Below are 16,279 nucleotides of genomic sequence, written 5' to 3' on the forward strand. Positions count from 1 at the left end.
TGGAAACACCAAAAACGGGGATTCACACCCGGAACACGCCCGTGTTTCCATGGAAACACCAAAAACGGGGATTCACACCCGGAACACGCCCGTGTTACCCTGGAAACACCAAAAATGGGGATTCACACCCGGAACACGCCCAGGTTTCCATGGAAACACCAAAAATGGGGATTCACACCCGGAACACGCCCGTGTTTCCATGGAAACACCAAAAACGGGGATTCACACCCGGAACACGCCCGTGTTTCCATGGAAACACCAAAAATGGGGATTCACACCCGGAACACGCCCAGGTTTCCATGGAAACACCAAAAACGGGGATTCACACCCGGAACACGCCGGTGTTACCATGGAACAACACCCAAAAACGGGGATTCACACCCGGAACACGCCCATGTTTCCATGGAAACACCAAAAATGGGGATTCACACCAGGAACACGCCGGTGTTACCATGGAAACACCAAAAACGGGGATTCACACCCGGAACACGCCCGTGTTACCATGAAACAACACCCAAAAACGGGGATTCACACCCGGAACACGCCAGTGTTACCATGGAAACACCCAAAAATGGGGATTCACACCCGGAACACGCCGGTGTTTCCATGGAAACACCAAAAACGGGGATTCACACCCGGAACACGCCCGTGTTTCCATGGAAACACCAAAAATGGGGATTCACACCCGGAACACGCCCGTGTTTCCCTGAAACAACACCCAAAAACGGGGATTCACACCCGGAACACGCCCGTGTTTCCATGGAAACACCAAAAATGGGGATTCACACCCGGAACACGCCGGTGTTTCCCTGGAAACACCAAAAATGGGGATTCACACCCGGAACACGCCGGTGTTTCCATGGAAACACCAAAAATGGGGATTCACACCCGGAACACGCCCGTGTTTCCATGGAAACACCAAAAATGGGGATTCACACCCGGAACACGCCGGTGTTACCCTGAAACAACACCCAAAAACGGGGATTCACACCCGGAACAGGCCCGTGTTTCCATGGAAACACCAAAAATGGGGATTCACACCCGGAACACGCCCGTGTTACCCTGAAACAACACCCAAAAACGGGGATTCACACCCGGAACACGCCGGTGTTACCATGGAAACACCAAAAACGGGGATTCACACCCGGAACACGCCCATGTTACCATGGAAACACCCAAAAATGGGGATTCACACCCGGAACACGCCCATGTTTCCATGGAAACACCCAAAAATGGGGATTCACACCCGGAACACGCCGGTGTTTCCATGGAAACACCAAAAACGGGGATTCACACCCGGAACACGCCCGTGTTACCATGGAAACACCAAAAACGGGGATTCACACCCGGAACACGCCCATGTTACCCTGAAACAACACCCAAAAACGGGGATTCACACCCGGAACACGCCCGTGTTTCCATGGAAACACCAAAAACGGGGATTCACACCCGGAACACGCCCATGTTACCATGGAAACACCAAAAATGGGGATTCACACCCGGAACACGCCGGTGTTACCATGGAAACACCAAAAACGGGGATTCACACCCGGAACACACCCATGTTTCCATGGAAACACCAAAAACGGGGATTCACACCCGGAACACGCCCGTGTTACCCTGGAAACACCAAAAACGGGGATTCACACCCGGAACACGCCCGTGTTACCATGGAAACACCCAAAAACGGGGATTCACACCCGGAACACGCCGGTGTTACCCTGAAACACCCAAAAACGGGGATTCACACCCGGAACACGCCCGTGTTTCCATGGAAACACCAAAAATGGTGATTCACACCCGGAACACGCCCGTGTTTCCATGGAAACACCAAAAACGGGGATTCACACCCGGAACACGCCCGTGTTTCCATGGAAACACCAAAAACGGGGATTCACACCCGGAACACGCCCGTGTTTCCATGGAAACACCAAAAACGGGGATTCACACCCGGAACACGCCCGTGTTACCGTGAAACAACACCCAAAAACGGGGATTCACACCCGGAACACGCCGGTGTTACCATGGAAACACCAAAAACGGGGATTCACACCCGGAACACGCCCGTGTTACCATGGAAACACCCAAAAATGGGGATTCACACCCGGAACACGCCGGTGCTACCCTGAAACAACACCCAAAAACGGGGATTCACACCCGGAACACGCCCATGTTTCCATGGAAACACCAAAAACGGGGATTCACACCCGGAACACGCCCAGGTTTCCATGAAACAACACCCAAAAACGGGGATTCACACCCGGAACACGCCCAGGTTTCCATGAAACAACACCCAAAAACGGGGATTCACACCCGGAACACGCCCATGTTTCCATGGAAACACCAAAAATGGGGATTCACACCCGGAACACGCCCGTGTTTCCATGGAAACACCAAAAATGGGGATTCACACCCGGAACACGCCGGTGTTACCATGGAAACACCAAAAATGGGGATTCACACCCGGAACACGCCCGTGTTACCATGGAAACACCCAAAAACGGGGATTCACACCCGGAACACGCCCATGTCTCCATGGAAACACCAAAAATGGGGATTCACACCCGGAACACGCCCCTGTTTCCATGGAAACACCAAAAATGGGGATTCACACCCGGAACACGCCCATGTCTCCATGGAAACACCAAAAACGGGGATTCACACCCGGAACACGCCCATGTTTCCATGGAAACACCAAAAATGGGGATTCACACCCGGAACACGCCCGTGTTTCCATGGAAACACCCAAAAATGGGGATTCACACCCGGAACACGCCCGTGTTACCCTGGAACAACACCCAAAAACGGGGATTCACACCCGGAACACGCCGGTGTTTCCATGGAAACACCAAAAATGGGGATTCACACCCGGAACACGCCCGTGTTTCCATGGAAACACCAAAAACGGGGATTCACACCCGGAACACGCCCGTGTTACCCTGGAACAACACCCAAAAACGGGGATTCACACCCGGAACACGCCCGTGTTACCATGGAAACACCAAAAACGGGGATTCACACCCGGAACACACCGGTGTTACCATGGAACAACACCCAAAAATGGGGATTCACACCCGGAACACGCCCAGGTTTCCATGAAACAACACCCAAAAACGGGGATTCACACCCGGAACACGCCCGTGTTTCCATGGAAACACCAAAAATGGGGATTCACACCCGGAACACGCCCATGTTTCCATGGAAACCCCAAAACCCGGGATTCATCCCCTCAGGGGCACTCCCAGGGGTCTCTCCCCCTCTGGAATCGGGGTCTCCCCTCACACAGAACACACAAACATTCCTCAGAAAAAAACCCCGAAAACCCCGGATTCACCCCTCAGGAACTGACACAGAACACACAAACATTCCCCAGAAACAACCCCAAAACCCGGGATTCACCCCTCAGGGACCTCTGCCCTCAGGAACTCTCAGAGAACACTCGGATGTTCCACAGAAACAACCCCTAAAAACTCGGGATTCATCACCTCAGGAACTCACACAGAACACACAAACATTCCCCAGAAATACCCCAAAACCCGGGATTCACACCTCAGGAACTCACACAGAACACACAAACATTCCCCAGAAACAACCCCTAAAAACCCGGAATTCACCCCTCAGGAACTCACACAGAACACACAAACATTCCCCAGAAACAACCCCAAAAACCCGGGGTTCACCTCTCAGGAACTCACACAGAACACACAAACATTCCCCAGAAATACCCCAAAACCCGGAATTCACACCTCAGGAACTCACACAGAACACACAAACATTCCCCAGAAAAACCCCCCCAAAACCCAGGATTCACCCCTCAGGGGCTGTCTCAGGGGTGTCCCCTCACACAGAACACACAAACATTCCCCAGAAACAACCCCAAAACCCGGGATTCATCACCTCAGGAACTCACACAGAACACACAAACATTCCTCAGAAACAACCCCAAAACCCGGGATTCCTCCCCTCAGGAGCAGTTCCAGGAGTCTCCCCTCACACAGAACACTCGGACATTTCCCAGAAACAACCCCTAAAAACCCCTCAGGGTTTTCATCCCCTCAGGGGCACTCCCAGGGGTCTCTCCCCCTCAGGAACCAGGGGTCTTCCCTCACAAAAAACACTTGGACATTCTCCTGAAATACCCCAAAAACCCGGGATTCATCCCCTCAGGGGCAGTTCCAGGGGTCTCGCCACACACAGAACACACAAACATTCCCCAGAAACAACCCCAAAACCCGGGATTCATCCCCTCAGGAACTCACACAGAACACACAAACATTCCCCCAAAACCCGGGATCCATCCCCTCAGGAGTGGTCCCAGGGGTCTCTCTTCCTCAGGAACCAGAGGTGTCCCCTCACAAAAAACACTTGGACATTCCCCAGAAAAAACCCCCCCAAAACCCGGGATTCCTCCCCTCAGGAACTCACACAGAACACACAAACATTCCCCAGAAATACCCCAAAAACCCGGGATTCATCACCTCAGGAACTCACACAGAACACACAAACATTCCCCAGAAACAACCCCCAAACCCGGGGTTCACCCCTCAGGAACTCACACAGAACACACAAACATTCCCCAGAAACAACCCCAAAACCCGGGATCCATCCCCTCAGGAGCGGTCCCAGGGGTCTCTCCCTCTCAGGAACCAGAGGTGTCCCCTCACAAAAAACACTTGGACATTCCCCAGAAAAAACCCCCCCAAAACCCGGGATTCATCCCCTCAGGAACTCACACAGAACACACAAACATTCCCCAGAAACAACCCCTAAAACCCGGGGTTCACCCCTCAGGAACTCACACAGAACACACAAACATTCCCCAGAAACAACCCCCAAAACCCGGGATCCATCCCCTCAGGAACCAGGGGTGTCCCCTCACACAGAACACACAAATATTCCCCAGAAACAACCCCAAAAACCGGGATTCATCCTCTCAGGAACTCACACAGAACACACAAACATTCCCCAGAAACAACCCCCAAAACCCGGGGTTCACCCCTCAGGAATTCACACAGAACACACAAACATTCCCCAGAAACAACCCCCAAAACCCGGGATTCATCCCCTCAGGAACCCACACAGAACACACAAACATTCCCCAGAAACAACCCCCAAAACCCGGGATTCACCCCTCAGGAACTCACACAGAACACACAAACATTCCCCAGAAATACCCCAAAAACCGGAATTCACACCTCAGGAACTCACACAGAACACACAAACATTCCCCAGAAATACCCCAAAACCCGGGATTCCTCCCCTCAGAGGCCGCGGGCCTACCTTGAGCTCCTGGATGTCGTTGTGCAGGCGGCGCCGCTCCATCTCCAGCAGGTGAATGCGCTCCTCGTGCTCGGCCAGCAGCTCCCGCTGCGACGCCTCCAGCTCCCGCAGCTCCGCCAGCTGCTCCAGCTGCTGCTGCAGCTGCTGCTGCGCCTGCTGCAGCCGGGCCTGCAAGCGCAGCAACCCCTCACAACCCCCGGCCTTCCCCCACACTTTGAGAGCTCCCGGCTGCTGAGAAACAGCTAAAAAAATCCTGTTTTCCCTCAGGTTTTCTGACCTTTCCTGAGATTTGGGGTTAAAATGAGCAAAATTGGTGCAAATTCCCACATTTGGAGGCGTTTTCTGAGGGATTTCACCGGTGTTGATGTGGAGCCCTCATTTTCCCGCCTTTTTTTGGCGCCCCCTGGTGGATTTTGAGTCAAAACCCAGCAAAAATGATTCAAATTCCCATTATTTTTTCCCCACATTCTGAACACCCTCAGGGATTTTGGGTGCAAAAGCAGTTGAATTGGTGAAAATTCCCATTTTTCACAATTTTTCCCACATTTGGAGGCGTTTTCTGAGGCATTTCACCGGTGTTGATGTGGAGCCCTCATTTTCCCGCCTTTTTCTGTCGCCCCCTTGTGGATTTTGAGTCAAAACCCAGCAAAAATGATTCAAATTCCCATTATTTTTCCCCCACATTCTGAACACCCTCAGGGATTTTGGGTGCAAAAGCAGTTGAATTGGTGAAAATTCCCGTTTTTCACAATTTTTCCTGCATTTTGAGGCACTCCCTGAGGAATTTTGACACCAAAACACCCGGAATTGGCACAAACCCCTCGTTTTTCCACCTTTTTCTGCTGCTCCTGAGGGATTTCAGCTTGGAGAGCAACTGAACACCTCGGAAATCCCAGTTTTCCAGGACTTCTGAGGCACCCTGAGGAATTCTGGGTGCAAAAGCAGCTGAAATACTGAAAATTCTCATTTTTCCCACATTTTGAGGGGTCCTCTGAAGAGTTTTTGACACCAAAAGGCCGGAATTGCTGCAAACCCTCATTTTCCTGTCATTTTTTGGGGCCCTTGAAGCAACAAAATGGCTCCAAATTCCCATTTTTTTGTGGATTTTGAAGCATCCCCTGAGGGATTTTGGGTGCCAAAGCAGCTGAATTGGTGAAAATTCCCATTTTTTTCAAATTTTGAGGCACCCCCTGTGGGATTTCCACACCAAAAAAGCTGGAATTGGCATAAACCCCTCATTTTTCTGCCTTTTTTTGGCCCCCCGAAGCAACAAAACCGCTCCCAATTCCTGGAGTTTTGCAGATTTTGAAGCACTCCGAGGGATTTTGGGTGCAAAAGCAGCCGAATCAGTGAAAATTCCCATCTTTCCTGAGTTTGGAGGCTCCCCCTGAGGGATTTCGACCCCAAGAAAGCAGAATTGGCACAAACCCTGCATTTTTCCACCTTTTTTTGGTGGATTTCAGGTCAGAAAGCAACAAAACAGCCCCAAAATCCCGACTTTTTTGCACATTTTCATGAACCCTTGAGGGATTTGTGGGGCAGATGCAGCTGAACTGCTGAAAATTCCCGTTTTCCTGCATTTCAGGGCACTTTTAGAGTGGTTTTGGTGCCAAAAAAGCCGGAATTGCTGCCAACCCCTCATTTTCCCGCCCTTTTTGGCGCCCCCTGGCGGATCCCCCCTCCCTCACAGCTCGCCGCCATCTTTTCCCAACCCTCCCCTCAACGAATTCCAGATCTGAGAAGCACCGGCTCCCCATTCCCGCTTCTTTCACGGATTTCTCAGGAATTCCCGGCCTCACCTCGGTGTTCTCCAGCTGCTCCAACAGCTCCTGCACCCGGCCCCGGGCCTCATCCCTCTCCTGCCGCCGCTGCTCCTCCTCGGCCTGCAGCCGCTGCCTCTCGGCCTCCAGAGCCTCGGCGTGGGCCCGGCTCTGCTGCAGCTCCGCTCGGAACCGCGACAGCTCCGACTCCAGGGAGCTGCGGGGAACAGGAAACGGCCCTGGAACGGGGGGATCCCGGGGCTCGGGGGGATCGAGGAGCTCGGGGGATCCCGGGGCTCGGGGGGATCCCGGGGGGAGCTCAGGGGGATCCCGGGGCTCGGGGGGATCCTGAGGCTCCGGGGGATCCCGGGGCTTGGGGAAGATCCTGAGGCTCCGGGGGATCCCGGGGCTTGGGGGGATCCCGGGGGGAGCTCAGGGGGATCCCAGGGCTCGGGGGGATCCTGAGGCTCCGGGGGATCCCGGGGCTTGGGGAAGATCCTGAGGCTCCGGGGGATCCCGGGGCTCGGGGGGATCCCGGAAGGAGCTCAGGGGGATCCCAGAGCTCGGGGGGATCCCGGGGGAGCTCGGGGGGATCCCGGGGGGAGCTCGGGGGGATCCCAGGGGGAGCTCAGGGGGATCCCAGAACTCGGGGGGATCCCGGGGGGAGCTCAGGGGGATCCCAGGGGGAGCTCGGGGGGATCCTGGAGCTCGGGGGGATCCTGGAGCTCGGGGGGATCCCGGGGGGAGCTCGGGGGGATCCCAGGGGGAGCTCAGGGGGATCCCAGAACTCGGGGGGATCCCGGGGGGAGCTCAGGGGGATCCCAGGGGGAGCTCGGGGGGATCCTGGAGCTCGGGGGGATCCCAGAACTCGGGGGGATCCCGGGGGGAGCTCGGGGGGATCCCAGGGGGAGCTCAGGGGGATCCCAGAACTCGGGAGGATCCTGGAGCTCAGGGGGATCCCAGAACTCGGGGGGATCCCGGGGCTGACGGAGCCGCGCCGGGGGAGCTCAGGGGGATCCTGGGGGGGCTCGGGGGGATCCCAGGGGGAACTCGGGGGGATCCCGGGGGAGCTCAGGGGGATCCCAGAACTCGGGGGGATCCCGGGGGGAGCTCGGGGGGATCCCGGGGCTCGGGGGGATCCCGGGGGAGCTCGGGGGGATCCCGGGGCTGACGGAGCCGCGCCGGGGGAGCCTCCTGAGGGATTTCGGGGTAACGCGGGCGGTTCCCAGCTCAGAATCCCCGCGGGTTCTGAGGGAGCTCTGGGGGAGCCCAGGGGGGGCGGGGCAATACCCGGAAATTTCAGGGATTTTTGGAAAGGTTCTGAGGGAATTTTGGGGATTTTTAGGAGTTTTGGGGGAATTCAGGGAAATTTCAGGGATTTTGGAAAGGTTCTGAGGGAATTTTGGGGATTTTTGTGCAATTCAGGGAAATTTCAGGGATTTTCAGATGAGTTCTGAGGGAATTTTGGGGATATTTTGGGGTTTTGGGGCAATTTGAGGAAATTTCAGGGGTTTTTGGAAGGTTCTGAGGGAATTTTGGGGATTTTTGTGCAATTCAGGGAAATTTCAAGGATTTTTGGAAATGTTCTGAGGGAATTTTGGGGATTTTTAGGAGTTTTGGAGCAATTTGAGGAAATTTCAGGGATTTTCAGACGAGTTCTGAGGGAATTTTGGGGATATTTTGGGGTTTTGGGGCAATTTGGGGAAATTTCAGGGATTTTTGGAAAGGTTCTGAGGGAATTTTGGGGATTTTTAGGAGTTTTAGAGCAATGTGAGGAAATTTCAGGGATTTTTGGAAAGGTTCTGAGGGAATTTTGGGGATTTTTAGGAGTTTTAGAGAGATTTGAGGAAATTTTAGGGAATTTTGGGGCAATTTGGGGAAATTTCAGGGATTTTTGGAAAGGTTCTGAGGGAATTTTGGGGATTTTTAGGAGTTTTGGAGCAATTTGAGGAAATTTCAGGGATTTTTTTGAAGGGTTCTGAGAGAATTTTGGGGATATTTTGGGGTTTTGGGGCAATTTGATGAAATTTCAGGGAGTTTTGGAAAGGTTCTGAGGGAATTTTGGGGATATTTTGGGGTTTTGGGGCAATTTGGGGAAATTTCAGGCATTTTCAGACGGGCTCTGAGGGAATTTTGGGGATTTTGAGGGAATTTTGGGGGAATTTGGGGAAATCTCAGGAATTTTTTGAAAGGTTCTGAGGGAATTTTGGGGATCTTCAACTTCAAAGGAAAATTTGGGGGAAATCCGGGCTAATTTGGGGGATTTTGGGCAAATTGCAGGATTTTTAAAAGTTTTTTAGAGAATTTTTGAGAGAATCTTGGAAAACTCAGAATTCTGAGGGATTTGGGAATTTTTGGGTTAATTTGGGAATTTTTGGGTCAATTTGGGAATTTTTGGGTGAATTTGGGAATTTTTGGGTGAATTTGGGAATTTTTGGGAAGGATTTGGGAATTTTTGGGGTTAATTTGGGAATTTTTGGGTTAATTTGGGAATTTTTGGGTTGATTTGGGAATTTTTGGGTTGATTTGGGAATTTTTGGGGTAATTTGGGAATTTTTGGGTTAATTTGGGAATTTTTGGGTTGATTTGGGAATTTTTGGGTCAATTTAGGAATTTTTGGGGTTGATTTGGGAATTTTTGGGTTAATTTGGGAATTTTTGGGTCAATTTAGGAATTTTTGGGGTAATTTGGGAATTTTTGGGTCAATTTAGGAATTTTTGGGGTAATTTGGGAATTTTTGGGTCAATTTGGGAATTTTTGGGTTAATTTGGGAATTTTTGGGGTTGTTTTGGAAAGTTTTGAGGGATTTGAAAGAGATTTTGAGTCAGTTCTTTAGGATTTTGGGTCAGATTTCAGGATTTTGGGTCATTTTGGATGGATTTTGGGTCATTTTTCAGGATTTTGGGTCATTTTTTCAGGATTTTGGGTCATTTTTCAGGATTTTGGGTCATTTTTCAGGATTTTGGGTCAGTTTTTCAGGATTTTGGTCTGGTTTCGATGGATTTTGGGTCAGATTTTTAGAATTTTGTGTCAGTTTTTCAGGATTTTGGGTCATTTTGGATGGATTTTGGGGTTTTTTTTAGGATTTTGGTCAGTTTTTTAAGATTTTGGGTCAGATTTTCAGGATTTGGGTCAGTTTGGGTGGATTTTGGGTCAGTTTGGGTGGATTTTGGGTCAGATTTTCAGGATTTTGGGTCAGTTTGGGTGGATTTTGGGTCAGTTTGGGTGGATTTTGGGTCAGATTTTCAGGATTTCGGGTCAGTTTGGGTGGATTTTGGGTCAGATTTCCAGGATTTTGGGGCAGTTTGGGTGGATTTTGGGTCAGATTTTCAAGATTTTGGGTCATTTTTGATGGATTTTGGGTCATTTTGAATGGATTATGGGTCAGTTTGGGTGGATTTTGGGTCATTTTGGATGGATTTTGGGTCAGTTTTTCAGGATTTTGGGTCAGATTTTCAGGATTTTGGGTCATTTTGGGTGGATTTTGGGGCAGTTTGGATGGATTTTGGGTCAGTTTTTCAGGATTTTGGGTTCATTTCTCACCCGAGCCTGCTGCAGAGGCCGCTCTCCCTGCGCTCCCTGTCCCCCAGCTCCCTGTGCAGGGGGTTTGGGTGGATTTTGGGGCAGTTTGGGTGGATTTTGGGTCATTTTGGATGGATTTTTGGTCATTTTGGGTGGATTTTGGGTCATTTTGGATGGATTTTGGGTCATTTTGGGTGGATTTTGGGTCATTTTGGGTGGATTTTGGGTCAGTTTGGGTGGATTTTGGGTCAGATTTTCAGGATTTTGGGTTCATTTCTCACCCGAGCCTGCTGCAGAGGCCGCTCTCCCTGCGCTCCCTGTCCCCCAGCTCCCTCTGCAGGGGGTTTGGGTGGATTTTGGGGCAGTTTGGGTGGATTTTGGGTCATTTTGGATGGATTTTGGGTCAGTTTGGGTGGATTTTGGGTCAGTTTTTCAGGATTTTGGGTCATTTTGGACGGATTTTGGGTCATTTTTTCAGGATTTTGGGTCAGATTTTCAGGATTTTGGGTCAGATTTTCAGGATTTTGGCTCATTTTGGGTCATTTCTCACCCGAGCCTGCTGCAGAGGCCGCTCTCCCTGCGCTCCCTGTCCCCCAGCTCCCCCTGCAGGGGGTTTGGGTGGATTTTGGGTCAGTTTGGGTGGATTTTGGGTCAGATTTTCAGGATTTTGGGTCAGTTTGGGTGGATTTTGGGTCAGTTTGGGTGGATTTTGGGTCACATTTTCAGGATTTTGGGTCAGTTTAGGTGGATTTTGGGTCATTTTGGACGGATTTTGGGTCAGATTTTCAGGATTTTGGGTCAGTTTGGGTGGATTTTGGGTCAGTTTGGGTGGATTTTGGGTCAGTTTGGGTGGATTTTGGGTCAGATTTTCAGGATTTTGGGTCAGATTTTCAGGATTTTGGCTCATTTTGGGTCATTTCTCACCCGAGCCTGCTGCAGAGGCCGCTCTCCCTGCGCTCCCTGTCCCCCAGCTCCCTGTGCAGGGGGCTTTGGGTGGATTTTGGGGCAGTTTGGATGGATTTTGGGGCAGATTTTCAGGATTTTGGGGCAGTTTGGATGGATTTTGGGGCAGATTTTCAGGATTTTGGCTCATTTTGGGTCATTTCTCACCCGAGCCTGCTGCAGAGGCCGCTCTCCCTGCGCTCCCTGTCGCCCAGCTCCCTGTGCAGCTGCTCCAGGCGCTCTCTCAGCTGCCGGTTGCCGCTCTCCAGCTCCCGTTTCTCCGTCTCCAGCTCCTGCAGCCGCTGCCGGGCCTCGCCCAGCGCCTCCCGCAGGTCCCCGACCTGGCCCCGCAGGTCCCACGGCGGCCGCTTCGAGGGGCCCTTCCCGGCCACCGCCACAGAGCTGCTGCTGCCAGAGCCTGGGGACACAGGGGACGTCGGCAGGGGACATCGGGATGGGACTGGGGACATCGGGATGGGGACATCGGGACGGGACTGGGGACATCGGGATGGGGACATCGGGATGGGGACATCGGGATGGGACTGGGGACATCGGGACCGGCTTGGGGACATCGGGATGGGCTTGGGGACATCGAGATGGGCTTGGGGATATCGGGATGGGCTTGGGGACATCGGGATGGGACTGGGGACATCGGGATGGGACTGGGGACATTGGGATGGGACTGGGGACATCGGGATGGGCTCGGGGACATCAGGAAAGGGACTGGGGACATTGGGATGGGCTTGGGGACATCGGGATGGGAACATTGGGATGGGGACATCGGGATGGGCTCGGGGACATCGGGATGGGCTTGAGGACATCGGGATGGGGACTGGGGACACTGGGAAGGGCTTGGGGACATCGGGATGGGGACAGGGAGGCTTTGGAGACACCAGGAGGGGACATGGAAGCTTTGGGGACATTGGGATGGGGGCAGGGACAGGGAGGCTTTGGGGACACTGGGAGGGGACAGGGTGGCTTTGGGGACACCAGGGGGGACAGGGTGGCTTTGGGGACACCGGGGGGGACAGGGTGGCTTTGGGGACACCAGGAGGGGACAGGGACAGGGTGGCTTTGGGGACACCAGGGGGTCTCAGGTCTCACCTGCCCGAGAAGCCGCTGCCGCTGTCGCCGCCTTTCGGGGGCCATCTGTGGGGACAGGGGACATTGGGGGGGTCTGAACCCCTCGAGACCCCCCCAGATCACCTTGAACCCCCCAGAAAATGCCTCAAGAGTCCCCACAGCCCCTTTAACTGCCCCAAATCCCCAAAAAAACCCCTTTAACTGCCCCAAATCCCCTTTGAATCACCCCAAAATCCTCTTTAACTGCCCCAAATCCCCCAAAATCCCCTTTAACTGCCCCAAATCCCCCTAAAATCCCCCAAAATCACCTTTAACTGCCCCAAATCCCCCTAAAATCCCCCAAAATCCATCTTTAACTGCCCCAAACCCCCCTAAAATCCCCCAAAATCCCCTTTAACTGCCCCAAATCCCCCAAAATCCCCTTTAACTGCCCCAAATCCCCCTAAAATCCCCCAAAATCCCCCTTAACTGCCCCAAATCCCCCTAAAATCCCCCAAAATCCCCTTTAACTGCCCCAAATCCCCCTAAAATCCCCAAAAATCCCCTTTAACTGCCCCAAATCCCACTAAAATCCCCCAAAATCCCCTTTAACTGCCCCAAACCCCCTTTGAATCACCCCAAAATCCTCTTTAACTGCCCCAAATCCCCTTTGAATCACCCCAAAATCCCCTTTAACTGCCCCAAATCCCCTTTAACTCCCCCAAAATCCCCTTTAACTGCCCCAAATCCCCCTAAAATCCCCCAAAATCCCCTTTAACTGCCCCAAATCCCCCAAAAATCCCCCAAAATCCTCTTTAATTGCCACAAAACCCCTTTGAATCACCCCAAAATCCTCTTTAACTGCCCCAAATCCCCCTAAAATCCCCCAAAATCCCCTTTAACTGCCCCAAACCCCCTTTGAATCACCCAAAATCCCCTTTAACTGCCCCAAATCCCCCTAAAATCCCCCAGAATCCCCTTTAACTGCCCCAAATCCCCATAAAATCCCCCAAAATCCCCTTTAATTGCCCCAAATCCCCCTAAAATCCCCCAAAATCCCCTTTAACTGCCCCAAACCCCCTTTGAATCACCCAAAATCCCCTTTAACTGCCCCAAATCCCCTTTAACTCCCTCAAAATCCCCTTTAACTGCCCCAAATCCCCGTAAAATCCCCAAAAAACATCTTTAACTTCCTTAAACCCCCTTTAAATCCCACAAATCGCCTTTCACTGCCCCAAATACCCCCAAGAACCCCCCCAGACGTCCCCAAATCCCCTGGGACCACCCCAAGCCCCCCCATTAACGCCCCAAATCCTTCATTCGCCTCCCCAAAATGCTCTTTATGAGCCCAAAACACCCCCAAAACCTCACTGAACCCCAAAAACCTCCCAGAAATCCTCCAAACCACCCAAACCTTCCCGGGAAGCTCCTCCAGAACCCCAAAATCGCCTTAAACCTCCCCAAAACTCCTCCAAACCACCCAAACCTTCCTGGGAAGCTGCCCCAGGACCCCAAAATCGCCTTTAACCTCCCCAAAACTCCTCCAAACCACCCAAACCTTCCCGGAAACTGCCCCAGGACCCCACCAGCACCCCAAAAACACCTTTAAGCTCCCCAAATCCCCCCAAAACTCCCCCAAACCACCCAAACACTCCAGGGAAGCTCCCCCAGAACCCCAAGAACACCTTAAACCTCCCCAAAACTCCTCCAAAACAACCAAACCTTCATGTGAAGCTCTCCCAGAACCACAAAATTGTCTTTAACCTTCCCAAATCCCCCCAAAACAAGCAAACCTTCCTGGGAAGCTGCCCCAGAACCCCAAAATCGCCTTTAACCTCCCCAAAACTGCCCCAAACCACCCAAACACTCCCGGGAAGCTCCCCCAGAACCCCAAAATCGCCTTTAAGCTCCCAAAATCCCCCCAAAACTCCTCCAAACCACCCAAACACTCCAGGGAAGTTCCCCCAGAACCCCACCAGCACCCCAAAAACACCTTTAACCTCCCCAAAACTCCTCCAAACCACCCAAACCTTCCAGGGAAGCTCTCCCAGAACCCCAAAATCGCCTTTAACCTCCCCGAATCCCCCCAAAACTCCTCCAAAACAACCAAACACTTCCAGGAAGCTCCTCCAGAACCCCAAAAACGCCTTTAACCTCCCCAAAACTCCTCCAAACCTTCCTGGGAAGCTCCTCCAGAGCCCCTCCAGCACCCTAAAAACATCTTTAACCTCCCCAAAATTCTTCCAAACCACCCAAACACTCCAGGGAAGCTCCCCCAGAGCCCCAAAATCGCCTTTAACCTCCCCAAATCCCCTCAGAACTCCCCCAAACCACCTAAACCTTCCTGGGAAGCTGCCCCAGAACCCCTCCAGCACCCCAAAAACACCTTAAACCTCCCCAAATCCCCCCAAAACTCCTCCAAACCTTCCCGGGAAGTTGCCCCAGAACCCCAAAAATGCCTTTAACCTCCCCAAAACTCCTCCAAACCACCCAAACCTTCCTGGGAAGCTCCCCCAGAACCCCAAAAACACCTTAAACCTCCCCAAAACTCCTCCAAACCTTCCCAGGAAGTTGCCCCAGAACCCCAAAAATGCCTTTAACCTCCCCAAAACTCCTCCAAACCTTCCCATGAAGTTGCCCCAGAACCCCAAAAATGCCTTTAACCTCCCCAGAACTCCTCCAAACCACCCAAACCTTCATGGCAAGCTCCCCCAGAACCCCAAAATCGCCTTTAACCTCCCCAAATCCCCCCAGAACTCCTCCAAAACAACCAAACACTTCCAGGAAGCTCCTCCAGAACCCCAAAAACGCCTTTAACCTCCCCAAAACTCCTCCAAACCTTCCTGGGAAGCTCCTCCAGAGCCCCTCCAGCACCCCAAAAACATCTTTAACCTCCCCAAAATTCTTCCAAACCACCCAAACACTCCAGGGAAGCTCCCCCAGAGCCCCAAAATCGCCTTTAACCTCCCCAAATCCCCTCAAAACTCCTCCAAACCACCCAAACACGCCAGGGAAGCTGCCCCAGCACCCCTCCAGCACCCCAAAAACACCTTAAACCTCCCCAAATCCCCCCAAAACTCCTCCAAACCTTCCCAGGAAGTTGCCCCAGAACCCCAAAAATGCCTTTAACCTCCCCAGAACTCCTCCAAACCACCCAAACCTTCCTGGCAAGCTCCCCCAGAACCCCAAAAACGCCTTTAACCTCCCCAAATCTCCCCAGAACTCCCCAAAACAACCAAACACTCCAGGGAAGCTGCCCCAGAACCCCAAAAACGCCTTTAACCTCCCCAAATCCCCCCAGAACTCCTCCAAAACAACCAAACACTCCCAAAGAAGATGCTCCAGAACCCCAAAATCGCCTTTAACCTCCCCAAATCCCATAAAAACTCCTCCAAACCACCCAAACACTCCAGGGAAGCATCCCCAGAACCCCTCCAGCACCCCAAAAACACCTTTAATCTCCCCAAATCCCCCCAAAACTTCCCCAAAACAACCAAACACGCCCGGGAAGCTCCCCCAGAACCCCTCCAGAACCCCAAAAACACCTTAAACCTCCCCAAATCCCCCCAAAACTCCTCCAAACCTTCCCAGGAAGTTGCCCCAGAACCCCAAAAATGCCTTTAACCTCCCCAGAACTCCTCCAAACCACCCAAACCTTCCTGGGAAGTTCCTCCAGCACCCCAAAAACACCCCAAACACACCTTAAACCACCC

General features: G+C 52.5%; 1 protein-coding gene across 2 annotated transcripts in view; it reads right to left on the reverse strand.

The window, feature by feature from the left end:
* KIFC1 (kinesin family member C1) overlaps positions 1–16,279 on the reverse strand; it is a 44,350-nt gene that overhangs the window by 27,278 nt on the left and 793 nt on the right. For both annotated transcript variants that reach the window (XM_086870728.1, XM_086870729.1), the window contains exons 3-6: positions 12,609–12,653; positions 11,673–11,922; positions 7,080–7,257; positions 5,281–5,448 (exon numbers count right to left, since the gene is read on the reverse strand). In XM_086870728.1, the coding sequence (XP_086726854.1) occupies positions 5,281–5,448; positions 7,080–7,257; positions 11,673–11,922; positions 12,609–12,653 (641 nt within the window). The remainder of the gene's footprint in view (positions 1–5,280; positions 5,449–7,079; positions 7,258–11,672; positions 11,923–12,608; positions 12,654–16,279) is intronic.

Source organism: Cyanistes caeruleus, chromosome 33 (assembly GCF_971803275.1).
Source record: "Cyanistes caeruleus chromosome 33, bCyaCae1.hap1.1, whole genome shotgun sequence".
Lineage (NCBI taxonomy): Eukaryota > Metazoa > Chordata > Aves > Passeriformes > Paridae > Cyanistes > Cyanistes caeruleus.